Source organism: Aethina tumida, chromosome 2, assembly GCF_024364675.1.
Source record: "Aethina tumida isolate Nest 87 chromosome 2, icAetTumi1.1, whole genome shotgun sequence".
Lineage (NCBI taxonomy): Eukaryota > Metazoa > Arthropoda > Insecta > Coleoptera > Nitidulidae > Aethina > Aethina tumida.
In genome coordinates, this window is record NC_065436.1 from 36,613,844 (window position 1) to 36,641,231 (window position 27,388).

Here is a 27,388-nt window from a genome sequence, read left to right on the forward strand (position 1 = left end):
AAATAGAAGCTATAAAACATGAAATATTTTTGAATAAATTTAACAAGATTTTTACGATATCATAAAAGTTTAAAAACAATTATGCATAAAACTATGTGTCAAAACAGTGACATTCTCCATTAAAACATGTAACAGTGAACAATGATAGCGATTAATCCATGGAAAATCATATTGACTATGGCTGACATTATATTTCGGATCTGCGAATGGACATCACAGTTACAACACGCCAACAAGTGCGAATTGCACCCGAGGGATCTCTTAATAATGTATTAAATGTCGGCTTCGAATTAATCGTCCTGAATTATAAATATATTTATAATCTGTCACATAATTCTTATCTATTTTTTAAATAAGTATTATTCTTGTTTTTTAGTAAATTATGCAAAATGATTTATTCAAGATTTTTCAATTGAATAAAATTGATTCTTCCATATACATTTTATTAGATAATTAAAACTGAAAAACAATTCGAAACTGTCTGATTAATTAATTATTATTTACTAATTATTTAAACTATTTTAAATACCCTTTTCAAGTGGATTATTTGAATTTCCTGGGTTAAATAAATTTAAAAATATTTTCAGTATGATTCATATTACTGTTTATACAGTGCAACTCCTCGATATAATATATTTATTATTTTTTTAGAAAATATTAATCTATTACAAACTAATAATTGATTAAAAAAATAAACAAAAATTTTAAAGCATAAAATGTCAGAAACTATTAACGAGTCGAACCCCCTCTTTGATTAAGACACTCATTGACGCGTAATGGCCTCGATCTAATGAAATCATCGACATTTTCTTATGGTAATTCATTCCAGACAACCTGAATGAACTGAATAAATTCACATGAGAGAGGATCCTAGGAACTGTATTCCTGGCATTATGTGATTTGGCATTATCTTGCTGAAAATTAGTCAAAGATCTTTTCTCCAAAAGTCATCAACATATCTTTGGTATCGGCTTACCAATTTTGGTGTTTCAAGCTTCAATGCTTCTTCTTTTCTGTTGAAGTTGTTTCCGTGGATTTCAATTGCTTTCCTAATCATTCTCTTGTGATATCCAGTTGTTGAGGCAAACAATTTTGTATCTTATGATTTCCATGTTGTGGTAAGAGCATGGTATGTGGTATATCCCAGAAGCTGTTGGTTTGTCCTATTTTGGCAGATTTGAGATAGTGATGAATCTTCCTGGTTGGTATAAAAACTGTATGGATGTATGTTTTAATAAGATTTTTTCAATTCTATTGGCAACTTTACATATATATGGGAGAAAAGCTTTACCAATCGTGGGCTCACTAGGTGGGCCTTTATTCTTAGTATGAGGTCCCATTGTACGTCTTATTTCTGAGCATTTGTATCCGTTGGCCTCTTGTATTTTTTTCCAAGTGTTCTTGTTCCTCAGGGAGATGGTGTGTGGCACATATTCTTTTGGCTCATTCGGTTAGTGTTTTGATAACCTCTTGTTTTTTACTAGGATGATGGTTAGATAGTTTATGTAGATACCGATCGCTGTGTGTAGGTTTTCGATAAACTGTATGGACTACATGTTCACCCACACTTTTTACTAGGACATCCAAAAAAGGTATTTGGTTCTCCTTTTCCAATTCCATTGTGAATTTGATATTGTTATGTTGAGAGTTTAGATGTTTTAGAAACTGATGTAGTTTTTCTTGTCTGTGTTTCCATATCACGAAAGTATCATCCACGTAACTATACCAAACAGAAGGATTGTGTTTGGAAGTGTCAATCACTTTTTGTTCAAACTTTTCCAAAAAGAAATTGGCGATCACTGGACTAAGATGTAAGCTCATTGCTAATACTTCAGTCTGTTCGAAGAAATTGTTGTTCCAAACGAAATATCTGGAGGGAATATTTCTGATATCATATTTAAGGAATCATTGACAGGAACTTTAGACCTCTGAAGACGCTAGCCACTCGTGCTAGCGAAACGTTAGGAAATAATTCCAACAAACTTCCACCAATAAAACCGAACAACTATAGATATGGCATACTTGTTTGTTCATACAAGCCTGTGTCATGATCATCCTTAAAGAGCTTGGTAATAATCTTAGAGAAGAATGGTGAACTATAGATAAAAAAAGACAAAACATAAGTATATTTAACTCAGATCTCGGCGAAACTTTTGACTCTTTCTTACTCTGTTTTTGGACATTGTTAAGAGAACATTCATTCCAAAAATAAGTTACCAAATTCACAACTTAGTGATAGACCACATCAAGAGAATATATTAAAATTCGAACTACAGCATGGATCCATTTTGGGATCTTTATTATTTATATTATACATCAACGATCAGTGAACATAATTCACAGAGACTGAGAAAACAGGAAAAAACTTGATGTGTAAGAAAAATATCTTAGAGTACTCTCTAAAATTTCTATGAATCAGGCTAATGAATAGATTAAGTTGGACAACACACATTGAAAAAACTAGAAATAATGTAACAAAATTATTTTAGAAAATTCAAGTCTTTACAGTTACTATATATTAAGATGGGTTACAGAAAACGAGGTAAATGTCGTTTTTATATTTCAAAAAAGAGCTCTGACGTTAATGTTTGAACTTAGACAAAGAGATTCCTGCAAACCCTTCTTTAAAGAATATACAACTGACATTAACTTGTCGTACACCTGTTTTCACTAACCCACCTCCTTTTTCCAGTATCTCCCAATCTATCAGAGTCTCAAAAGTATTTGCTTAAAATACTGTACATTAAAAAGTATCCCAACACTAAATTTCAACCAACCCCGCTGATTAACCATCAAGGTAAAATTTAGGCGAGTTAATTGTTGCGGTATGCACGGTCCGCAATTAAATTTGTCACGCTGCAGAGGAGCGAACGCCCCCTCCGGAAAGAAAAAAAGTGACTCTGCCACCTAAGAATAGTTTAGCGAGTTACTTACCGACGACTTTAACAAAATTCCAAGGAAAACTTTTCGCCGGGCCAAACTCAATTTAACTGTAACTCGTTCTGGCTGGCGTGCAAAATGTCCAGAGGGAGGGTAGAGCGGGGCCGTGGGGTTATAGGGACAGGAGGGCTGACAACTGATCTGTTTTGCAAGTTAAATTCGGCACGGGGAAACTGAACTGTACAAGCGACTTCGAACGGCGACTGGTTGCGGCCGCCTCCTTTTGCGCAACCTACATAAATTAATTTCTTGGGCGCCGAATAACGGACGCTATTTTCTTTGCTTAAATTAACTAATCCACCCGGGGCGCAATTGACAATTGTTATACCAGATAGTTTGTTTACAAACAGTTCCCACACAATGTGTTTCTGTTTCTGGTAATATAACCTCACCGTTTGTTTACGTTTCGGGAATCTACGTCACAAAAGCGGGACGTTCAAAAATTACAATATATGAGTAAGCAAAAATAACCATCCGGGGATTAAATGAGGCAAAAATAATTGAGTTCATTCGAATAAACATAGATAAATTACTGATGCAAAGGATTTTTACGGTCGCAGTAAAATAACAATTTAAATTGAACAGTTTTCGTCGGTCGAGATCGTAAAGTAGGCGGCGAAGGGTAAATCAATTGAATCTGGAAGGAAAGGAGTAATTACTTCGGTTTAGTAATTACCGCCTATCTAACTGAAAACAGAACATTTCCCTGGGAATTTTTGCAATTATAATTTTTCATTCCTTTCTAATGTTACAATTTCTATGTAAATTTCAAACTCTAATTGCCGTGCGCCATTTTTATCGGGAATTAAACTTAATTAAAATATGGACATTATTTCTTATTTGGGTTACTGTTTTTTTGTCCCTGCGGAAGCAACTGAAATTACAGCAATTTAGAAGCGGACTCCGACTAATGGTTATCGTTATTAAAATTTATTTTTTCCAACCAATCCAATTACAAATCAAAGTAACTAAACGTTCCTTTCATCTTATTTAAATAGAGTGAGGCGAAAGAAATTGATTGTAATTCACAAAAGAAAGGAATGTGTTACTTCATTCGATAATTTATTGAAGGGTAAATTTAAATTATGTTCCAATAACATCGCAATTAAAATCGAAAATAAAACAAAATGCAAATCAAAGTAGACCCTAAAACTGTTTAACGCCCAGGCATTAGCCGAAACAGTATTTCACTACTGGAAGGGATTGAGAGCATAAACAATATTTAAATGAATCTGTTTATTTGGAGCCGGCAATTAAACTGTTGAATATACGTTCACAATATCCCAGCGTCCCACCCTCTCCTTCTAAGCATGTGTGTATGTTGTCTGTAATTAACAAAGCAGCTTTAATATGCAACTGATTAGATAAAATTTAACTTGCAAATTTACACTACAGGACTTTAGAGACGATCCGAATTCCAGAAGGGAAACAAATTAATTGCGCGGAAATACTTGTTTATACGAATATATTGTGTATCTATGTAATTTTGTCTGGCAATTATGGAGATCGTCAGTAAATTTCAGAATATCTATTAAAACAGATTCAACAAATATTAATTAAAATTAATTTTCCAAGATTCTTAAATTTTCCTTATTACAAATCTGTCTTTCCAAGAAACAAAACCGTCTTCTTACTACTAGACTTTAATTTATGTTTTTTCATTGAAAATTAAATGAATAATAAAAATATTATTTTAATCTAAATTTATCTTTTGAAATAAATTTAATTTTTGTTAAATAAGATTTTAATTTCTATATTTTTGTTAAAACTCAGATGAAAAATAATAGATATTTTTAAAAATATTATTTTAATTCGAATTTACCTTTTGAAGTACTATAATTTTGGTTACACTGTACTTTAACTTCTGTATTATTATGAATTTATATATTGTCATTTAAAATTAAATGAATATTAATGAAATATTTAAAAATATTATTTTAATCTAAATTTATCTTTTGAAATACTTTAATTTTTGTTAAAAAAAGATTTTAATTTCTATATTTTCGTTAAAACTCAAATGAAAATTATTTTAATCTAAATTTATTTTTTAAAATATTCTAATTTTGGTTACACTATACTTTAATTTCCGCATTTTTGTTGAAATTGAAATGAAAAATAAAAGAAATCCTTAAAAATATTATTTTAACCTAACATTTATCTTACGAAATCTTCTAATTTTTGTTATTGGATTTACATTGAAAATTAAATAAATAATAATGGAAATATTTAAATATATTATTTTAATCTAAATTTATCTTTTGAAATGCTCTAATTTTGGTTACACTATACCTAAATTCTGCATTTTTGTTGAAAATTAAATGAAAAATTAAAGAAATTCTTAAAAATATTATTTTAACCTAAATTTATCTTACGAAATCTTCTAATTTTTTTTATACACGACTTTAATTTATGTATTTTTATTGAAAATTAAATAAATAATAATGGAAATACTTAAAAATATTATTCTAATCTAAATTTATCTTTTGAAATATTCTAATTTTGGATACACTATACTTTAATTTCTGAATTTTTGTTGAAATTTAAATGAAAAATAATAGAAATCCTTAAAAATATTATTATAACCTAAATTTATCTTACGACATCTTGTCTGTAATTAACAAAGCAGCTTTAATATGCAACTGATCAGATAAAATTTAACTTGCAAATTTACATTACAGGACTTTAAAGACAATCCGAATCTCTGAAGGGAAACAAATTAATTGCACGAAAATACTTCTCTATACGAATATATTATGTGTCTATGTAATTTTTTCTGGCAATTATGGAGATTGTCAGAACATTTCAGAATATCTATTATAACAGATTTAACAAATATTAATTTAAATGTATTTTCCAAGATTCTTAAAAATTCTTTATTACAAATCAGTCTTTTCAAGAAATAAAATTATACACGTCTTCTTGTAGCTGTCTCAACAATTTAATAAGAAATATAAAAGAATTAATGATGAATTTTTATTACTGTATAATTCATTAAACTTATTCAACGATTTGTTGCATTACAAAAATCTAACTGACAATAGTAATTAAAGTATAAATATGATATGGATTATCAGTGAATCAGATTTAAAGGATCGATTAATTCTAAATGCAATTGCATTAATTGATTACAAAATATACCTGTCAGGTATAAATGCTATAATTCAATTATTATAAATTGAAATTTATTTATTATAATCAAACAAGGAACGTCCAACGGGTGAACAACAGCAATGGGTAGGACAAAAGCATTCATGAAAATCCAACATCGCAACAATGAAGAGGATGTAAAAAAATCAAAGTTCACCTCAAACTTGAAGAAGTTAATAAAGATCACAGGTGAAAGACGATTTTTGAGTAACATCATGAAATCCCAAGCAGTGGCAACTATGAAAACTGCATTAGCCATTGAAGAAAACGCAAAATGTAGACCGAAAGTTGGTTGTTCTTCTGATACGAAGCTCTACATTGAAAGAATCGTTCAGACGTGCGAGAAGCGGAGGCTGAGATGTAGACTGGAAGGTTACGTTAATGAAGAGGAGGACGAGGCTTATAAAGGGTTGAAGATGGCTTTATTTAAATTAATTCGTTTATATGAGGAAGAGTTGGAAATAAATTAAATAGAAAACTACATGTTGTTTTAATTTTAAGCACTTAGTTGGAGAATTCCCTAACGAAGGAATAATGGGTTGTCTTGACTGTCTTCTGCAATATGCGATGGAAACGACGACAAAAAACCAAACATCCTCACATACGTTATGGTGTGAGGGGCGAGTGTCGCGTATTAAACGGTCGACGACCATTATACAAGATGTCCCGTAATATCTTGTACGACTTTGCAGAAGTTTCTTTTCTGGCTGCGAAACCCGGTTCCTTTATTAGTTTTGAAGGACGTGCACGTTGCGGTCTCTGGCTACAATATATATATACAGAATGGTTGTGGCCGAAAAAAACGATATTGGAATGAATATCGCCTTTAACTCTGTCCCTGTTATTAAACGTTCTTTAATAACGAGACAACCGCTGACAATCTCTTTAAAAAATGTCAAAAGATAGTGAGAAGATTTAACAAAAGATATGGCGTGAGTGTGTATTTGTTAAGTCACAACAATAACTCTATTATAAAGATATATAAAACAGGTTGAAAACTTTGTGGAAGATACATTACTTGCAACTTTAATTAAACTGCCATAAATAAAAATAACCCACGCAACTATCATACAAACAATAATCTGAAAAGTTTATTAAATAATAAAATGTATAATATGTGTAACTTTTTATTTTAGACTAAAAGACGTGTTTATAGGAGAATACCGGCAACAAAACTGTAAAAAATACTTAAAAATATTATTTTGAATTAATTTATCTCACGAAATTTTTGTTATACTACATAAATAGGATTGGAAATATTTAAAAATATTATTTTATTCTAAATTTATTTTTTGAATGCTTAAATTTTTGTTAAATATGATTTTAATTTCCTTAAATTCATTCATTTTCGTTAAAATTTAGATAAAAATAATAGATATTTTGAAAAATATTATTTTAACCTAAATTTATCTTTTGGAATGATCTAATTTTAGTTACACTATCGTTTAATTTCTGTATTTTCGTTGAAACTTAAATGAAAAATAATAGAAATCTTTAAAAATATTATTTTAACCTAAAATTATCTTATAAAATCCTCTAATTTTTGTTATATGACTTTTATTTATGTATTTTCATTAGAAATTGAATGAAAAATAATGGGAATATTCAAAAATATTACTTTAATCTAAATTTATCTTTTCAATGCTTAAATTTTTGTTAAATAAGATTTTAATGTCCACATTTCCGTTAAAACTCAAATGAAAAATAATAGATATTTTTAAAAATATTATTTCAACCTAAATTTATCTTTTGAAGTATTCTAATTTTGGTTACACTATACTTTAATTTCTGTATTTTCGTTGAAACTTAAATGAAAAATAATAGAAATCTTTAAAAAAAATTTTTTAACCTAAATTTATCTTGTAAGATCCTCTAATTTTTGTTACATTAGACTTTAATTTATGTACTTTCATTGGAAATTAAAGGAATAATATAAATAATAAAATATTATTTTAATCTAAATTTATCTTTTGAATGCTTAAATTTTTGTTCAAAATTTGTCTTTTTAAATACTCCTATTTTGGGTACTCTATACTATAATGTATTTTCGTTGAAACTTAAATTAAAAATAATAGAAATCTTTATAAAATATTATGTTGAACTAAATTTAACTTATTAATTCCTCTAATTTATGTATTTTCATTGAAAATTAAATGAATAATAATGGAAATATTTAAAAATATTATTTTAATCTAAATTTATCTTTTGAATGATTTATTTTTTTTAATTAAGGTTTTAATTTTTTTAAATTAAAAATTGAATGAAAAATAAAATATTATTTTAATATAAATTTATCTTTTGAATAAAAAAGTTCAAATATTAATATTTGCATTTAAAATAATGTAAAAATATTATATACCTGGTTCTTTGTAACAAATAATGTAGAAAATAATCCCACCACTTGTGTAAATTCGATTCGACGAAATAAACTCACGGGATAACGATGTTTGTGGGGGAATTCCCGACGAAAGACGTAACGCAACCCGACACGACGGCCTTTTTTCGATGTGTGTTCGAGGAGCGGATATTGTTTCATATAAGTTTCGACGATAATCCATGAGGCTGACCGACTCGAAACACGTTCGATTTATCCGAAACGTCCAAATGGATATACCCAGTTCCCGAGAACTGGATCAGTCCAGACGTGGAGGAGGAAGCACACGTGCGGATAGAAAGAAAGTTTCCGCATTTTTATTCGAATTGTGTTTATTAAGAAAATATGGAAGACGCATGGCACCGAGGGTGAATAAATGCCCTTCGATTTTTGCCCCCAGAAATTTCGGATGTTCAAATAAGGTTTATTTTTTGTAATGAAATCATCAGAGATCTTAGAAGTTTCATAGAACTAAAATAGTTTACAGCTCTTAGAATATTCAAATCAACAAAGCTACATTGCCAAGAGATATTAGTTAATTTAAAAAATATATTTAACAAGTTGTTTTTGAAATTATGATTTTTAAACTGCTTTAAGATATATTGATTTAATCCAAAAGTAAAATCAAGATTTCAATAATAAGTGTGGAAGGTATATTTAACCTTGATACCTAGATAAATATAGAGACATTGATGGTATCCCGGATATCAATAAGAGCCGCGATATTCCGGTCGTACACCTGACAAGACGGCATTAATCCATACATGAAATCCATGATGGGGTTCGTGAATGTACGATAGGGCGTGTTTGGCATGCCCCACTGCAGCTGTTATGCTGACATCGTGCTATTCAAATGCTGAACTGAATCCTCAAGTAAGCTCCCGAAATATTACTCGCAGGATATGACTTCTCGCATGTCACAGAACGCTAATTGTCATTAATTCGTTGTCGAACCATCAACATATGAATAACGAATTAATATTAATAACATATTAATCGATGTATTTATGCAGGTATAATTTATACCTAAATGACATATAAATATCAAAATTCTAACAATATCTGCACAAAACCAACACAGGATTTTCCAATCTTCAAACCAGTAATGGAGAACAGACGCCAACACAAATCTAGGATGAGTGAAACACAGAAGGGTGTTTCTTTTTCAATGAAATTGGAGAAGGTTATAAAAGAATTGGAACAAAGACAATGTTTAAATCACATCGTCAAATCGCAGGCACTGGCCACTCTGAAACATGCAGTGTTCATAGAGAAGTACGCTAAGAACAAACCCCAAGTAGGGTGTTCTGCCGACTTGAAATACTATATAGTGAGGATCATTAATGTTACAGAGAAAGAGAAGCTTAGTCGTCGATTGAAAGGCAACGAAGACGTTGTTGAAGAGGGGCTTTATAAGGGGTGCAAGATGGCTTGCAAAATATTAATTGATTTGTATGAGGAAGTGTTAGAAATAAATTAATTAACTAAATTATATCTTGTTTTGAGATTCCATACTATTATTAATATAAATTAATTTATTTATTATTTAAACACACATACACACATATTTTAACGTCACAAAAAATATATTCTGTAATATGTAGAAAAACTCTAAACTAAAAACAAAAGAGAGATCATTAATCGAGATGGAGTTATTAGAGACTTGCAAGAAAGTCGATCGCAGAGCTACGTGGCAAGCTTGCACCAAGAGTCAGCCGGTTATTCTCAGATTGTGGAATCGATGCAGAGAAATTCCTATCAGTCATACAAGACCATATACTGTTCGTGAGAGATTGACTACCACCCAAGAAGATCGACATTTGGTTACACCAAAATAATATATTAATAATATTAATTAATATTATTTTGGTTTAAATTTATCTTCATCGTTTAAAATTAAGTGAATAATAATAAATTTTTCTTTTGAAATACTTTAATTTCTGTATTCTTTTAATCACATTATATCTTTTGAAATACTCTAAAATATTATTTTAACCTAAATTTTTCTTACAAAATCTTCTAATTTTTGTTATATAGACTTTAATTTATGTATTTTCATTGAAGTAATAATGGAAATATTAGAATCAGTCATAAGAGACCATATACTGCTCGACCGAGAGTGACAACTACTCAAGAAGATCGACATTTGGTTCAGATGTCACTTCTAGTACGAACATGAAGAGCTCACCAGTTATGAAACCTTCACTTTATAGTCTCAGATACACATTTATCTATTCAAACTGTACGTAACAGACTTCATGTTGTTTCTGAAATAACTAGAGCACACAGGAGAATGAGAAGAAACTTCGCTAAATAACACATTAACTGGAACATGAACCATTGGAGTATGGTTCTCTTCACAACTGTATCCAGGGTTTTGTTTAAGATCAAATGACGCACGTCATAGAGTCTATAGATACCGAGGAAAACGATATTTGAATACAACTATGACTGAGGGAAGAGCTTTCCGAGAAGGATCTGTATGAAGTAGTTTAACTTCAAACCAATGTACAGTCCTTGATGTCTCGGCAACGATTTCCTGATGGCCAGGCGATCCAAGACCACACATTACCAGTGTTGTTCCAGTGGGAAGCGAATAGTTCCGATATAAATTCGGTAGAACATCTTTGGGACATACATGGTGACGCATAAGAAGTCTAGAACCCGCAAATAACCTAATAAGAATGAGCTCAAAAGCTTAAGAGAGAATGGAACCACGTACCCCTTGACATGATCCACCGGTTGATACAATAAATGCCCCAACGTTGCGTCGAAAAAGTAGAGGAGGACATACTGAAGTGATACCTATTTCATTGTGACTAGTTCAAAATAACATAGCGTAATTTTCAGACAGTTTCTGGAAAGTGTCTGTATCATAAGATACCAAATATAATATATTTCTAATTAGTATATAAAACAATATATAGCATATACTAATTATTATACTAATATACTGTATTTCAGTAATACGATAGTAACATGCCAAGCCATAACAGCCCCCAGAATCTTTCCCACTGTTTACTGACGGATCTTAAAATCCGGAGAGCAATTCAAGTACGAAACTAAAGAATTTAGAGTAGGAAAGTTCGAAATAAATGAACTGGATGGTGCAGTTAGTGGCGTCTTCATTCCCATGGGAGGTGGAATATTAAATTTCGTTGATTAACGGTTTTATGTGCAATTATAACGCAGTTAGATGATTAAGAAGAACATTCTTATATTTTATTATACTGTTATGCCTCTTTTTATGTGCCCGTTAATTATTTATTAAATAGTGCCAGTAAAAAGTCTAATTTATTAGAAGGTTCCATGAAAATAAAACCTAAGTGATTAACTCACTTTAAAATGTAATCACAATTAAATTTCGGTTAAGAATTTTACTGACTTGAAAATTAAATTTAACAGTACAAAAATTGAATACCTTTGTAATTCATATATTGTTCCAATATTAAAACAGTAAATGTAACAATATGGAATCTGATAGCAATAAAAGGGAACCGATTTCGAATATTAAAGTAGAACGAGAGATAAATTTGCATGCATAGTAAATCGAAGGGTTTGAGATCGGAAAGTGCAGGACAGAAGGGGGGAAATAAGGCTACTTGATACGAATATAATACAAATTAGGGTTAAATTTTACGAGTCGGATGTTGTGAAGGATAAGGCGGTCAGGATAATGATGTCGTTTATATGGAGATCTCGTGTGTAGCGGTTGACGAAGGTATCGGAGATAAATGCGTTGCCTGAATCTCTTGATCTTGATTTTTTGCTTCGGTTCGGTCGCGGATTCGTTGTTTAATTGTATTTTTATCTGGAATTAGATCTAGAACCGTTTTCGTATCATTTTTGGCGTGTTTTATTCAAATTTTGTATCTGGATTAAATGTTCCAAAAACTCGCGACGCCGTTGGCAAATTTGCTTGGATGGATGATGAGTCGAAAACACTCAATTTGTGGATTTAAAACACAATTTACCAATTAAGAGCCAAACAATCCTATTTGCGAATTATTAAGACCGTTTGTTGATGCTGTTTGCATTAAATTTCAGGTTTATTTTAAATATTCAAGGATTAACTGGAGCCACAAATTAAACAATTAACTCCTAAATTTTTATTACACCACTAAAATTATCTGCAAGATAGATTTAATAATTAAATCTTAAAATTTTTTATGACTGTCAAATACAAAATTACAAAAAGTAAGTCAACTTAATTAACTAATTAAATGCTTGGAACACTCAACAAGTTATAGATCGTCCCAAATTGAGTCCGATGTAATAAACGTAGGTACACAGGACCTGTAGGTAAGCAAGTGTAACCGACTCGATGCAATTTCGACAATTTACGGATCTATTTACACGTTCGGCGAGTCCGGGGTTTATTATGCAGGACTATTAAACTATTAATACGGGACGATCGGGACCGCAACGCACGGTCCGGCGAATTACTGTATTTACTGCCCACATCCTTATACAAGCCTTTAATCTTCCACCTTGCCCAATTACCGAATAATGGTTGCCCTCTAGAAATATTATTAAGTTAATTGTTATTTTATATCTGTGGGTCGTAAACGGGGTGAACATCTTATATACACCTTCCTTATTAATTTAATTGGATTTAAAAATGGTTTATTTACATTTGAGATAAACTATGGTAACATACAGAATGTTTATAAATCAATGATAAATTTAAATTTAATACGAAAAAACCTTATAATTTAAAATACGCATAAAATTTCGTATTCAAATTAAACAAAAATGAATAATAAATATTTTATTGAAAATAACATAAATATTACTTAAAATTATTAAAATTTATCCCCCATGCAAAGTGGATATAAATACAATATTATCATTTGGTTGTATCACATAATTCACAGTATCCTAAAACATTTGACTTTAATTAAAAATATACAAACTTGTGAAATAATGTACCATTAGTTCCCAATCAGCATCATTAATTAAAACTAAAATTCCTGGACGTCTAAAATCAATAAAAATTACAAAAATATAATGGTATTAAAATATTTGCTTACACTGAATTGTCTTGGATAAAAAGTTCTGGTCGATCTCTTAATAAATACTTTTTTATCCACAATATCAAATCTCCCATTGTCCCTATAAAATATATATTAACAAATAAGTTAAATTATATTATATCACTAAATTTTTTACAATTTGTTTCTTTTGCAGACAGTACCACATCATGGGACTTTTTGTTTTCAAATAAGAGTTCTGCCCCACCACTAAAACATATAAACTCAATAAAATAATTGTTTGGAATTTAAATACTGTACCAAAATTCAATTGAAATGTTTAATTCACCCATGGTGTTGTAATTATTAACTCGTTTTTAATTATCTCGTGTTTTTACTCATTTAAAAAATCTCCTAACCTAAATTTTCTTTGTATCATTGCCAACTTAAACCCCAAAATGCTTATTACTTTTTAAAAAACTCTATTATCCTCAAAAATATTAATACATACAGATTATCATTTGTTTTATTATATTATACGTAGTTATAATTATACTAAGTGATTTTACTCATTTTCATGTATACCTTAAATTTAGTGTGAACAGTGTCGCCACCATAAACAGCGCGCGTTTACAATGGTTTGTTTATCTTGCAACAAATGCATTAAACTTTACGTATCAAGTATTTATTAAATCGATGTCGTATAAGAATTGATATAAACAAAAAATGGATGACGAATACGATGAGAGACACTGGGAAGGTGTTGACCGGATGGACCAAGACGTAAACACGGCAAAAAATTCCCAAAATCTAAAATTAACAATCTGTTTTTCAGTCTGATGGTCCAGACGAGCCGGAAAACCCTGAACAAGTGTTACGAGAATGTGCGGAAAAATTCTCCACTCCGGATTATATCATGGAGCCTGGGATTTTCTCTCAGCTCAAAAGGTACTTTCAATCCGGAGGCAATCCACTGCAAGTGATCGAGGAGTTATCTCAAAACTACACCGCCGTAGCGCAAATGGCGAATTTAATCGCGGAATGGCTTATTATCGGCGGTGTTAAAGTTACAGATGTACAAGCAATGGTTGAGAACCATTTGAAGGAAATGATTTTGAAGACTTTCGATCCTAAAAAGGCTGACACTATTTTCACAGAGGAGGGAGAAACTCCTGCCTGGTTGACGCAATTAATTGAACATCCAACGTGGAGATCTCTGATTTACAGACTAGCAGAAGAATATCCCGATTGTCTCATGCTCAATTTTACAATAAAGGTACTGTGTCCGAATTGTCCCAATATAAATAACTTTACAGTTGGCTTTCAGCTTATATCAGATGCTGGCTTCCAAGGTGAAATAACAAGTATATCAACAGCAGCTCAACAACTGGAAGTATTTTCTCGAGTGCTCAAAACTTCAATTGGAAGCTTTTTAACAAATTCAGAAGATTGGCAAAAAGCCAGTAGGGAATGTGCAGTATGCTCTATATAATAGTCAGTAATATTATTTATACTTTATATACTCTTCTTTCAGAAAATGGTTTGTCATGGGCAGCATACTTATGTTTACAGTCAGGTTGTTATACACATTTTAGCAAGAGAGACTAAAGGTGGTAGCAGCATGAAAAGACTGTCACAAGAAATTATGAAATGTGCCCAAAAAAAGTAATATTATATTAACAAATTTGCAATATCTAAAAAGATTAATTTTAGTGGGAATGATGTGACACCTATAACAATGTCATTAAATGGAGCCTCAGCATATCCACAAGCTTGTCAAGCACTAACTGCTATGTTATCAAAAAACACATTAAATCCAGCTGATATAACTGTATTGTATAGAAATTATAATGGACCTGATCCACCACCAATTGATTTAATCCGAACACCACAATTTTTAGGTACAACTTGATATCTTAAACCTTATAAATAATAATATTTGTCTCTTGCAGAATTACTTGTGGATGCTTTGTTCAAACCTGGAGTAAAATTAAACCCAGACCACAAACCAAAGTATATTCATCTCTTGGCATATGCAGCAAGTGTGTCTGATATTCTTCCAAAAAAGGGACAGAAACGAATGTCAAATAAGGATGAGCTGCAACCGACAATTCGTGCAATCGAGACCGTCCACAACATTTGCAATGGCAACAAAGGCAGTTCAGAATTAATGGCTGAAGTTGCCACCCTTTATCAAAGTTTAAAGTAATATAATTATGGAGTTTTTATTTGAAATATTTAATTTCAATTAATTTAATAATTTAGGTTTCCAGTTGTGTCAGTTGGTGTGATAAGATGGGTTGAATGCACAGTTACAGAGCCCAGTTATTTTAAACTGTCAACAGAGCACACACCAATTCATTTAGCACTGTTGGATGAAGTGGTATCTTGTCATGTCCTTTTGCACAATCAAGTTTTGGAATTGTTGATTAGGTTGTTTGAATCCAAGCAAGATGAACTGGAGATTTTAGTCCAAGTAATTTATCAAAAACTATGCATATCTTGTAGTTTTAAGCATTTATTTTATAGTTGGAGATGAGGAAGATGGTTCTGGACAGAATGGTGAATTTATTGTGTGCAGGATGTGTGGTACCAGTTGTCAAGTACATCAAGCAGTGCTGGCAAAGAGGAGATACAGATATTTCTTTAATTAGATATTTCGTTACTGAGGTTTGTAGTTTTTGTTATTAAAAATGCAATTTGTTAATATTTGATTTTAGGTTCTAGAAACGATAGGGCCACCATACAGTTCGGATTTCGTGCATTTATTTATGCCTATGGTAGAAAATGATGAAATCACTGGAACCATGAGAGGTGACGGTGAAAACGATCCTGTTTCCGAGTTTATAGGTATAATCAAATTTTTAAATGGGTGCTTTCTTATATAACATATTATTTTGTTTCAGTTTACTGTAAAGCTAATTACACAACTTTAGCTTAAATACACGATGGAACGAACCACTAACATATATTATGACATATTCTACAATTTTTTACTTAGAATGAAACTCTTGATCTATAAAATATAGTATTACATATTAAATCTGCTCGTTTTATTTTGTATAAATATTTAAATTTTCTCATACTTATTGATTTAATGAAATAATAATTCAAATACTTATAATAGATATATATTCGTTACTATAAAACAAAAATATTAAATTTTATTTGATACCTTAACTTCGTTATCATAATAAAAAATTACGTTTGTAACTTGAAAATATAACAAGTAAATTATACTTGAACAAAATTAATATGTGAAACTATTCACTCTCGGATTTTTTCTTTTTCTTCTTCTTCTTTTTCTTCTCTGTGGATTCATCCGCGACATTTTCTTCAGCATTCTGGCTTTCATCAGCTTCTAGCTTAATCTTCTTCTTTTTCTTCTTCTCCGAAGTCGGCGCTTCCGTTTCCTCATCTTCTTCAGGTTCTTGCTTGACCTTCTTCTTTTTCTTTGAAGAGGTTGGTTCTGAAACAGAATTATAATTATTTTTCAAAAAACTAAACTATTAACAATGTCTTATACCTTCAACAACTTCCTCCTCCACTTCTTCCTTGATTTGCTTGTCTTTTTTCTGCTTCTTTTTCTGTTTAGGCGTTTCTACATCTTCAGTCTTCACTTCCTGCTTGATCTCAGAATCGTCCCTCTTCCTTTTGCTGGACGACGGTAATGTTGAATCAGCTGCGTCGGGATATTGCTTGATTTCGCTAACGCCATGGTATTTTTCAAATTTGGCCTTGGCCTTTCCAGTTCCACTGATCCTCTTAATGTTACCTTCCTCCAATACCCTCAATCTAGACTCCAATTTGGCTTTATGTTCTGCTCCCAATGTGAAGCTGCCATCTTCACCCAGAGCGTCAACGCGAGTGGCAAGAGCAGCTTTAGCAGCCAACATACGCGACATTTTACCCTTATTTTTTGTACTGCTCTGTCCCACCAATTGTGAGTGATAGATAAGACCATATTTTGGAGTGTCCTTTTTAGTTTTCAACGCCCTGAACAACGCTTTTTCAGCACCTAAGATCTGCACTGTTGAGGCTGGATGTTTGGCTAAATTAATCAATGAGCCTGCATGTGAGATTAGCCTAGCTCCCACCAAATCTCCTACTAACACAGTTAAATTAGGAGCCATTGCCATCATTCTAGCTTTCAAATAGTCATACAACTGTGTACGGTAGTTAGTGATTTCTATCACTTGATCACACAGATTCTGGATGTTCAGGATATCTTCTTCCGATATTTCTGTACCCATGGAGATTTCTGCTGCTTCCTTCACTTTCTCTTCAATTTCTTCTGGAAGAATGTCAGACAAATCAGAGTTGGCAGTATTCTCTCTTGTTCCAATAATTTTTACTGTCTTGGCAAAAGCTATATTGTCTGTGACAATCTTGCCCAGTTCAGGAAAATGCCAACCATACCACTCTCTGCATCTCATTATGTAATTATTCAATTCTTTGTCCAAATCATCTAGTAGAGATACAGCTTGCACAATCATGGTATCAACCTTGTCAGGTGAAAATTTCAGCTTGTATCTGGAGAGGGAATGTGCAAGACCAAGTGCCATAGCAGTCATTTCTTTCTTGGGCAAGCCAGAAAGTAAACTGTCCAGTTGTGACCTGATGCATCTCATTAATTCTTGAACAGACGTATTCGACAGGCATTGCAAGCTGAATTTTTCTTTAATTGCAGATCCTAATTTTGCATCAGCTACTAATAACTGTTCCTGTTCATCAACAAACTTTTTTATTACTTTTTTCAAGGATTTTGAAATTTTGCCCTCAACCGAAGCTGTAGCCGCAGAAAGAGCTTCTGTGGTGTCCGCGAACTTCTCAAAATGCTTGAGTTTCACACTATAAAACAATTATTGTTTTATATTACAAATATCATGTTTTTGATTAAAAAAGGGATAAACAAAAATAGAAATACTTACATTTTTCCAGCAGACTCGGGTGAATTGAAGGAAAGATACAAATTATCAGTTTGTTGTAATTTCTTCTCATCCAAGAGCTGAAAGCATGCAAAAAGTTAGGTTAGCTTCTTGTAATTTCTTTAAAATAATAATCAACTCACTTTAAAAACCGCGTACCCCGCAGGGGTCTCGAATAACACCAACATTTTCACTCAATCACAGCAAACACCACTTAATTCGAGCAATATTTACCAAAAGAAACACCAACGCCGATGGAGCGTCGGATACGGAAATGTTTTCCACGTGGAGGACTAACGCGAAGTTGGAGTATGTTGGTGGTTGCCTATCTCTTTCGAACGCAAGGTGTACAAGATGACCCGCTTATAATTTGTCTGTGTCAGACAAGACGTTTTAAAAAATATCTATTCATTAAAGTATAACTAACAAAAAACTATGATTAATAACACAATTTATCAAAAAATTATTTAATTTAATTCAAATATGTGTCTTCCTCTTCTTCAATTTATAGAAATTTACATAAAAGGTCTTATACAAATAATAAATCATTTTATTCTTAATAAACTTTAAATATAAAGGTTAATCTTAAATTATATTTTATATTTCGAGTGCAAGAAGATTTAACATTCTCTTTTTCAATGCGCATGTCTGCTTAAAAATTTAATGTTATTCCTAGGTTGTCAGTTTTGACAATTCATTTTAATAACATTACAAGAAATTTTTGTCTCTACACTCTAGATCAGTTTATTTTATTTCCAAATTAATATAAAAATGGCTGGGTCTGCATTAAGAAGACTAATGGCCGAATATAAACGTAATTGACATTTGAAATTCATTTCAAGTTAACCTAATTTTATTTTTGTAGAATTAACATTAAATCCCCCTGAAGGAATTATAGCAGGTCCGATAAATGAAGAAAACTTTTTCGAATGGGAGGCTTTGATAACGTAAGTAAAACAAATCCCGTTTACCAACTCAATAAATTGAAATTAAATTCTAGCGGTCCAGAAGGTACTTGTTTCGAAGGTGGAGTTTTCCCAGCAAAATTAATATTTCCTTCAGATTATCCATTAAGTCCGCCAAAGATGCAATTTACCTGTGAAATGTTCCATCCAAACAGTAAGAAGTTCCATAAATAAGAAATTTTTATATTTAATTTATTTTATTTAGTTTATGCTGATGGTCGGGTTTGCATATCAATTTTACATGCTCCTGGAGATGATCCTATGGGTTATGAAACCAGTGCTGAGAGATGGTCACCTGTACAAAGTGTTGAAAAGATTTTACTGTCTGTAGTTAGTATGTTAGCAGGTTTGTTTAATCCATTCATTCTTTAATGGCATATTTTAAATGTTAATTTATTTTAGAACCAAATGATGAAAGTGGAGCAAATGTTGATGCTGCTAAAATGTGGAGAGAGAATAGAGATGAATTTAACAGAATAGCAGAGAAAATAGTCAGGAGAACCTTAGGAATTCCTTCATAATTTATTATTTGTTATTTTTTTATTTTAATATTTAATAGAATATAAACATTCTATTATTTTTAAAGTGTTGTTTTAATTTTTTTTCAGTGAACACGTTATAAATTTGTCTAACTGTATAAAGTAAAAAAATATTTTTTCTAAAAGGATTTTGTTAAATAAAATACGTTTCACATACACTTTTGTTTTAATATTCGCACATAGTTAAATAATAACATTAGGAACCTAATCTATCTGACACTTAATATTGCATTTACCTCTTGGAAAATAACTTACGTTTCACAACCTATAAAAACTTAAGTATACTTACAAGTTCATTTTTTCTATGTACTAATGTGCGTTGATTTTTGTATAAATACAGTTTAAACCTATTGCTGTTCTTAGAAGCATACAAATACTAAAATCACATTATAACTTTGGTCTGAAAGATAATAAGTAGCATATATAACAAAAGGAGTATTATTACATAATTGTTACTTTTTGAACATAACTCTAGCAGATAAACAACCCGAAAATTTAACTGGCTAATAAATATGAGTGATTAATTTCCAGTTTATGAAGCGCACAAAGATTTGTAATCAATTCCTTTTCGTTGAGTGTTAGGCCAATTTTTTCATCAAAACGGCGCACTTCATAAGAACGTTCTTTTATCGATCACTCGAAATTGCGCAAACCAAATAACAACCACTAATAGTAAGTTTCTGCCTGTTATTGGAAAATACCCTTGTTCATTTTAATTCTAATACTCGAAAACAAAAAGTCTACTCCCGAATCTGCTTAAGATTGTCTAGGCGTTAACGAATTAGAATTGTTAATGATAACGTAATTATTAACAGGTACTTCAGGATTATCAACTGGTTGGACGTCATGTTCACGATTATCTATGTCTCTAATAATAGGTGTTGGACTTCTGCTCAACTGGGGACGTTCTTCGTAAGCAAGTGGCTCCTCGATATCGACGAAATGCTCGGAATAGTAATGCGGAGTGTTGAGGTAATCGATCATCCGTCGCGGCAAAGGAAGACTGGGTATCAAGTCTCTTCTTACCACCTTATGAATTACAAATCTATAAAATAGAAAACATATTAAAATGTGGTAATGGGAAGAGTAAAAATAAGAGGTAAAGTACCTGCACATGTGCTGGAGACTTTGTATTTGCTTAAACCTAGACACTGGATGCAGCAATTGCACTCGTACCGGCCCGATAACCGGCCTTCGATGCAGGAAAAATAGATATCTGCCGCTACGCGAATGCTCCACCGCATTCTCTATAAACTCTACAATTGTCTGGGACTTGAATTTAGTACAACTGCCGAAACTAAAGTTACCTAAAAACAAAGCCGTCATAAACTTATGCAACCGACGAAAATTCAGACAATACAAACAGGATACAATTCAAATCGTAAGTATAATAATTTGAACAGGGGCATGCATTAGTTTTAAAATATTCCTGTTTTTGATATGAAAAGTTTCGTTTATACTCACCCTGATCATGCTCTATTCTAACGTGCCTAACACAGTTATTAAGCTTAAATGTTAATGAAAAAATATAATGGTCATCGCTACTATCACGTACTATGAAAGATCCATCCGGTTCGTTGGACAGTATCTTTTCCGCCGCCTCGCTTGATATCGGCCCCCAATACCATCCGTACTAAAAACGATTTAACCATAACAAAACGCTTTAAAGAAACAAAAGATTAATCACAGATTTGGTTCTTACATCTTTTACTCGCTGTATATTAGTGGCGAAATCGAAAGTCTTATCTTCACACACGACCGCGCCTTCTTTGGCGGGGAGCGGCGGCAAAGCCCTACTACTTAAATTATTATGTACATCGTCCAGCAGATTGCCACTACTCCCGTAAGACAATTTTTCCTGCACATCAGTCCCCCTATCAGCCTTCACGTGTTCCGGGGACAGGAACCTCCTAAACCTATTGGAAAAATTGTCAGTTAATTATTTGACTATAAAAAGAAAGATAAAATTTACCTAAACATATTACATAAAGTCTGCTTCAGAGAAAACAGACGCGTCGGCGTCTTTTTCCGTTTCTCCTCCTTCTTCGTCGGCGACATGCTCATCTGCTTGCCGACATTATCACAGGAATCTTTTACTTTCTTATTCTTAATGTTAATCAGGAATGTGCTCTTTTTGGTCCGATTGTTCGGACTGGCCGTGTTCTCTTTGCTCATAATAATATTATCCAGTGGATATTTGTTGTTATTCGTTACCAGTATAGACGGTTTCGGTTTATAAATCTTCTCCTTCGGTTCCGACGAGTCAGAGGAGCTCGAGTACAATGTCTGTAGGTACTGTCTGACTTCCTGCAGCGTCATGTGGATCGGTTCGCCTTGGGGCGCCGAAGTGCCGGCCACGCTGTGTCTCTTCGTGTCCTGAACGGTGGACCACTGATACTATAACAAAAAACAAATCAATTAAAATGTCACTGAAGTTGTTTGCGGACGTACTTTCTCGGCTCGGATGGCCGTTTTTTTGCCGGTGATGAGTCGACACTGTCTGACCTCCAGTTCCCTGCAACCGGACGACGTGTTCCTCCGCCGCTTCTTGTGCTGGTTGCGCTTTGGTCTCAGAGGCGGCTTGACGACGTCGATCGGCACCGCGTACATGTCACTGTCGAACGGCACGTTGTACAGATCGCTGATCTGATTCGAGGACAACGTGTCGTGCGATACGGCCTGGGTGATGAACGTCGAGTCGTCGACGCGGTGCGCCGTCGGCACCGACAGAGAATTGTGCGAGCTGGAGAGCCGCGACGAGCCCAGCGAGCTGCGCGAACTCGGTCGCCCGATATGGTGACACGGGCTGAACGGTATGAACTCCGGCGTCCAATACGGACGGCCTACGATAAAACGAGTTATTTATTACATTAACTGGATATTGTTCATAGTGCAGGCTTTCATAACAGTAAAAAATTGTTAATAAAACACGTAAAATATGTATATGATTAAAAATCATTTCTACTTTTTATAAAGTTTTCAAAATAGCGGAGATATGCATTGTTTTCTTATTGGACGGTCCCCAAAATATTCTTTAATCTAATTAGTTAGATTAGTCTAAAATAGTTTTAAATATCTTCTATCGATACGTGTTTTATCGAAATATTAAATTTTATTTATTTGATACTTCATAATCAAATAATTATTGAAGTATTGAAGACTAATTAATTTATTTTCTCTACATTAAAATTGAACATTTTTGTTTAAAAATATACTATGTATGTAAACAACATTAATTGAAAAGACATGTTTAACCTAGAGATTAAAAATGTTATATAAATTTGAAAAACATGTTTTTATAACAAAACTTTCACCATATACTTTTCTATTCTATTTTTACACTCACTAAGCAAATGATGTAGAGGTCGGTGAAACTGTGTGAAGAGCCGCAGCTTCCTCAACTCGGTGTCGCGGTACTCGCACAGAGCCTTGCAGAAAATCTGATTGGACAGTCGCTCGCAAAAGAACTCGATGACCGGCGAGGCGGTTTTCGGCTTGTCCTGAAACTCGGGCGGTGGCTCGATCGGCGAGGCGGAGTGTTTGGTCGTGAAGTCCGTCCAGTTAGGGCCCTTTTTCAGCGTGTTGAAGTTCTCGCCGCACATAATGTCGGACATGCCGTCCAAGGAATCATCTTGCGACAGGGACTTCTCCTCGCAATCGCTATCCTGAAACTACCGCGAACTTAACAACAAATAACATTGTGAGCTTTTTCTTATGCGCATATTTGTTAGTAAACTGTAAACAGTTCAGACGCATTGATGTATGATTGCGGAGTGGAAGGACTAACAAAAATAGAAGTCCGTTGGACGATTCTAATTTTAAATTTTATTACTTAAGCGCAAAACTCATTCTGCGAACGGAAATGAATGGCGCATTGTTTTAATTCAGATTCGGCACAAGCTGCAGACACAACAAGAAAAAAGAAAATTTGCTACTTACTAAAATAATATTACAATAAGTTCAGTTCGTTGCCGAGCTGAAAGAATATAAAAGAATTGTGTTAAAAAACACACACCCAAACAGTATGATTCATATAAACAAAGTTGTTAATTAAAATTATAATGGAAAAGTTCGCAACCTACAATCAAAAAATATAAATAAACACTATTAGAGCATTAAAGATAATTTATACAATTACCATTAATTACTTACATTAAAAATCTTGTAACATTTTACTCTGTTCTTTTAAATCATAAAAATGCAGAAAAGTTTTAACCTTAAATATCTCCAGAAATTAGATATATCAATTATCAGTCAGTTGATAATTGTGGAAGTAAATTAAAATGAAAAATGTCACCAAATATCAATTATTGTTAATCTATAATAATAAAGAAGGTACATAACAATTCAAATTTTAAAATAAAAATTTTATCTAATATATGCTTTTATTTATAATCATGATAAGTTAAATTATTATGATTAAACAATATAAATATTTATTTTAAAAAGTATATATTTGACTATAACTTACTCCAAATGATATTTTTGTCATATTTAATGTTTTTCTTTTTTTTAATATTATTATTACATTACTCATTCAATGTATACAATTTCAAAGTTATTTATTTAAAACCAAGGAGTGTCTTTTTATGTTATAATGGGTCAACCTATTGTAAAAGAATTCACATTGCATTTAGATGTATTCCCGAGTAATCCCGTAAAAATTAAACAAGAGAAAACTCACTTCAAACGGCAAGTTTCTTCTTCCGCCCCGACTGTCGCCACTAATACTCCCGCTGGATACTGAGCCATTAGTCAGCAACAGACCACTGTCCTCGCTGAGGATGAATGCCTCCGCTGACCAGGTCGAGCTCGAAGGAGGCGACTCCATGACTCATTTATGTTTATTTACACCATCCCAATAACAATCGGATTCAACGCTAATAACCTAATTGGCATAATTGTGGGAGAGCACCTGACGGAAGTTCGATTCGATTCAATTACGTGTACGTGCTTACTTTTGTCCCGATCAGTGGTCAAATATTGCATTTTTTCGCTTTAAATCGTTTTTCTGATTCATCATAATTACACCATTTTTGTTGGGGATTTTTCGATCTTGCAGGCCTGCAACCACAAGTTAACAATCACTAAAAACATTGTTTACATGTAGACAATGCTATTTGTTTTCATGATATTGGTGGAAAATATAAGGAAAGAATAACTGAAAATTTAAGTTAGGAGGAAGAGTTATGTATAAATAATAAAATATTATATCAAACAAGAAACTTTGTTGAGGTATCTGCAGGCTAAAGTGTTTATTTACTTATTTGTAACAGATGAAGCCACATATTTTATCACAATATAATATTTTAGATTCTTTCTACAATTCATAAATATAATTTTAATTAATATCCATATACATTTATACACTTTCTTCATAGAAAGACATCATTGTCTTTGTCACATTTACTTTGTTTTTCATTTGACAATTTAACTAAGGTCTTCAATGCCTGTTGGCAAAATATTACTAATATTGTTACTAAAAATTTAATTATGTGAAGTATTAGAAGTATAATTTTAAATTGTGTATATACACTTCCTGTGATGTTTTTGTCACATTTTCTAATACTAATATAATACTGCTGAGAGGATAACATGCATGTTAAGTCTGTTCAACATACATATTGTGTATAGTTAGGGATCAAATCATATTGTGCATATTATTCTTAAAATTAAAATATATAAACCTCTCTACACAAATCCAGCTGTATCAAGTATTTCATATATTTTTTATTGTAAAAAATACTCATTTACATCTAAAAATTATAAAACACTTTTATATTTATGTACCAATTGAAATTTTACTACTATTAATTTAATAATGCATAAATCCAAAAAATATTACATTTATTATAAATTTTCAATACACTGATGTAATGTTTAATTTTATAAATTGGTAATAGAAATTCCCCAAAATTTGTGACATACGGGTGTTTTGTGATGTGCAGGGAATATATAGTGAACTTAGAGAAAATAATTTACTAGCTCTTATATAGCAATAATAATTATATTACAGTTAGATGACCCCTTGAAGAGATCCTTAAGGATCCTCAATGTAAAAAATACTCTCAGGTATAATATTTTTATATTTGTTTTTTGTTATTTATTTTTAACAAAAATTTTCAGGTTCGATCTTCTCTACCTTTAAATTGTACATGTATCTACTGTCTGTGATAAAACTACAGATAGAAATAATAATGCTGAGAAAAGTTCTTTGTTGTATAAAATGCATCGAAATGCTATTTCTAACATTTTAAAGTTAAAAACATGCTGTCTGCTGTATACAGTTGTACTGCAGATGCAGCTGTACAGCAGATATTGTACCAGACCAGGTCTTACTTAGAAGGATAGGCCATGGGCACTGCTGAGACCTCCAGGAAAAACCAATCCCTTGAGGCCCAGGTCACAGCAGCCTTCACCTACGCAAGCCAAGACAGAGTTGACCCTCGAACTGATCAGACCTATCATTTTTACTACTGGCAAATCAATAAACAGTTCAATGTTATACATTCATGTTATGGACCAGACAACAACTTCCATAATACATTCCATTTTGAAATAGAAAATTAGAGAAATTTGTTCTGATTTAAATCTGGTTACAAAAATTTTATTGCTTCTCAATTGAGAAATTCCTCTCAAATATCTAATCATAAAATTTGATTTCTTGATGATAGAACTTTCGCACTTTTGATGTTAAATGAAGTGGTAAATTTTATCGTTATTCCCAAACTTATTTTTGTCTACCTTCCATATCTACTCTGAGAAATCTTGGTAAAATTGAATTTAACTTCAATACAAATTTATATACACATTTATATAATTCGTGCACACATATAGATATGCATATATTATGTATATTTTATTTTTTTTACCATGTATATATAATAAAGTTTATGCGAACTATTTAATTGTTTTGTTTTTATATACTATTGGAAAAACTTAATCTATACACATTTGATATAAATTTTAAATATGAGGTTTCCCCCTTTATAAGTGACTGATGAATAAAAAGATATCTGTTGGAAAAAGTAACACCGTATTCAAAATGGCAACATGGCCACATCCCGAAATTGTGCCCAGTTATGTTGGTACTTCTTAGGTTTTTCGTATAGATTTTCTATGGCCACACTTAAAATACAAGGAGGTGTCACAAAATATTTGGTAATATTGCAGAATCCGCTACTATAAGGAATATTTTAGCGCATGCGTCAACTTGATTACTATTTAGGAGATTTTATACCGCATAGTTACCAGATTTCAGTTTTAATAAAATATGTAGAGAAAAATGTTATTAAAAATCTGTACGTAATTTATTTTGTTTTTCATGTATAACTTTTACCATTTAGGTGGTTGAATTCTAGAAAAGATAAAATTTGGCTAATCCTACTTTATTAATTAATTTTTTATTTATTCTATATTTCTTTGATATTTATATCTAATTAAAATTCCATTATTAAATAAATTTAAGAAATATTTAATAATTAGGTAAATTTATAAAGGGGAATAAGTTTTATAAAAAATA

General features: G+C 31.9%; 5 protein-coding genes across 7 annotated transcripts; 2 read left to right on the plus strand and 3 right to left on the minus strand.

The window, feature by feature from the left end:
• Window positions 1-13,219: 13,219 nt before the first annotated feature.
• On the minus strand, window positions 13,220-13,877 carry LOC109594074 (ubiquitin-related modifier 1). Its single transcript, XM_020009238.2, has 5 exons — window positions 13,756-13,877; window positions 13,634-13,704; window positions 13,495-13,576; window positions 13,394-13,442; window positions 13,220-13,342 (listed from the first exon to the last, which is right to left on the minus strand). The coding sequence occupies exons 1-5, from the start codon at window positions 13,785-13,787 to the stop codon at window positions 13,274-13,276; spliced, it is 303 nt and encodes a 100-aa protein (XP_019864797.1). The 5' UTR covers window positions 13,788-13,877; the 3' UTR covers window positions 13,220-13,273.
• A 167-nt stretch (window positions 13,878-14,044) lies between these two features.
• On the plus strand, window positions 14,045-16,477 carry LOC109594054 (negative elongation factor D). Its single transcript, XM_020009215.2, has 10 exons — window positions 14,045-14,217; window positions 14,270-14,710; window positions 14,762-14,911; window positions 14,969-15,099; window positions 15,148-15,335; window positions 15,387-15,639; window positions 15,700-15,910; window positions 15,964-16,104; window positions 16,155-16,284; window positions 16,341-16,477. The coding sequence occupies exons 1-10, from the start codon at window positions 14,161-14,163 to the stop codon at window positions 16,373-16,375; spliced, it is 1,737 nt and encodes a 578-aa protein (XP_019864774.2). The 5' UTR covers window positions 14,045-14,160; the 3' UTR covers window positions 16,376-16,477.
• A 72-nt stretch (window positions 16,478-16,549) lies between these two features.
• Window positions 16,550-18,664, minus strand: LOC109594051 (nucleolar protein 58). Its single transcript, XM_020009212.2, has 4 exons — window positions 18,506-18,664; window positions 18,366-18,442; window positions 16,961-18,285; window positions 16,550-16,903 (listed from the first exon to the last, which is right to left on the minus strand). Exons 1-4 carry the CDS (start codon window positions 18,548-18,550, stop codon window positions 16,698-16,700), a joined length of 1,653 nt encoding a protein of 550 aa, XP_019864771.1. The 5' UTR covers window positions 18,551-18,664; the 3' UTR covers window positions 16,550-16,697.
• A 359-nt stretch (window positions 18,665-19,023) lies between these two features.
• Window positions 19,024-20,022, plus strand: LOC109594058 (ubiquitin-conjugating enzyme E2 G2). Its single transcript, XM_020009218.2, has 5 exons — window positions 19,024-19,176; window positions 19,228-19,309; window positions 19,363-19,481; window positions 19,533-19,673; window positions 19,730-20,022. The coding sequence occupies exons 1-5, from the start codon at window positions 19,134-19,136 to the stop codon at window positions 19,846-19,848; spliced, it is 504 nt and encodes a 167-aa protein (XP_019864777.1). The 5' UTR covers window positions 19,024-19,133; the 3' UTR covers window positions 19,849-20,022.
• LOC109594116 (uncharacterized) lies at window positions 20,014-24,926 on the minus strand. 3 transcript variants are annotated; one of them, XM_049962934.1, is made up of 9 exons: window positions 24,551-24,668; window positions 23,806-23,842; window positions 23,213-23,537; window positions 22,318-22,709; window positions 21,839-22,263; window positions 21,569-21,782; window positions 21,331-21,499; window positions 20,975-21,173; window positions 20,014-20,911 (listed from the first exon to the last, which is right to left on the minus strand). In XM_049962934.1, exons 3-9 carry the CDS (start codon window positions 23,478-23,480, stop codon window positions 20,623-20,625), a joined length of 1,956 nt encoding a protein of 651 aa, XP_049818891.1. In that variant the 5' UTR covers window positions 23,481-23,537; window positions 23,806-23,842; window positions 24,551-24,668; the 3' UTR covers window positions 20,014-20,622. The 3 variants fall into 3 exon arrangements, with proteins under 3 accessions (XP_049818891.1, XP_049818893.1, XP_019864857.2); XM_049962936.1 differs by lacking the exons at window positions 23,806-23,842; window positions 24,551-24,668 and adding an exon at window positions 24,825-24,926 and having other exon boundaries at window positions 23,213-23,531; XM_020009298.2 differs by lacking the exon at window positions 23,806-23,842 and having other exon boundaries at window positions 24,551-24,922.
• Between the last annotated feature and the right edge of the window lie 2,462 nt (window positions 24,927-27,388).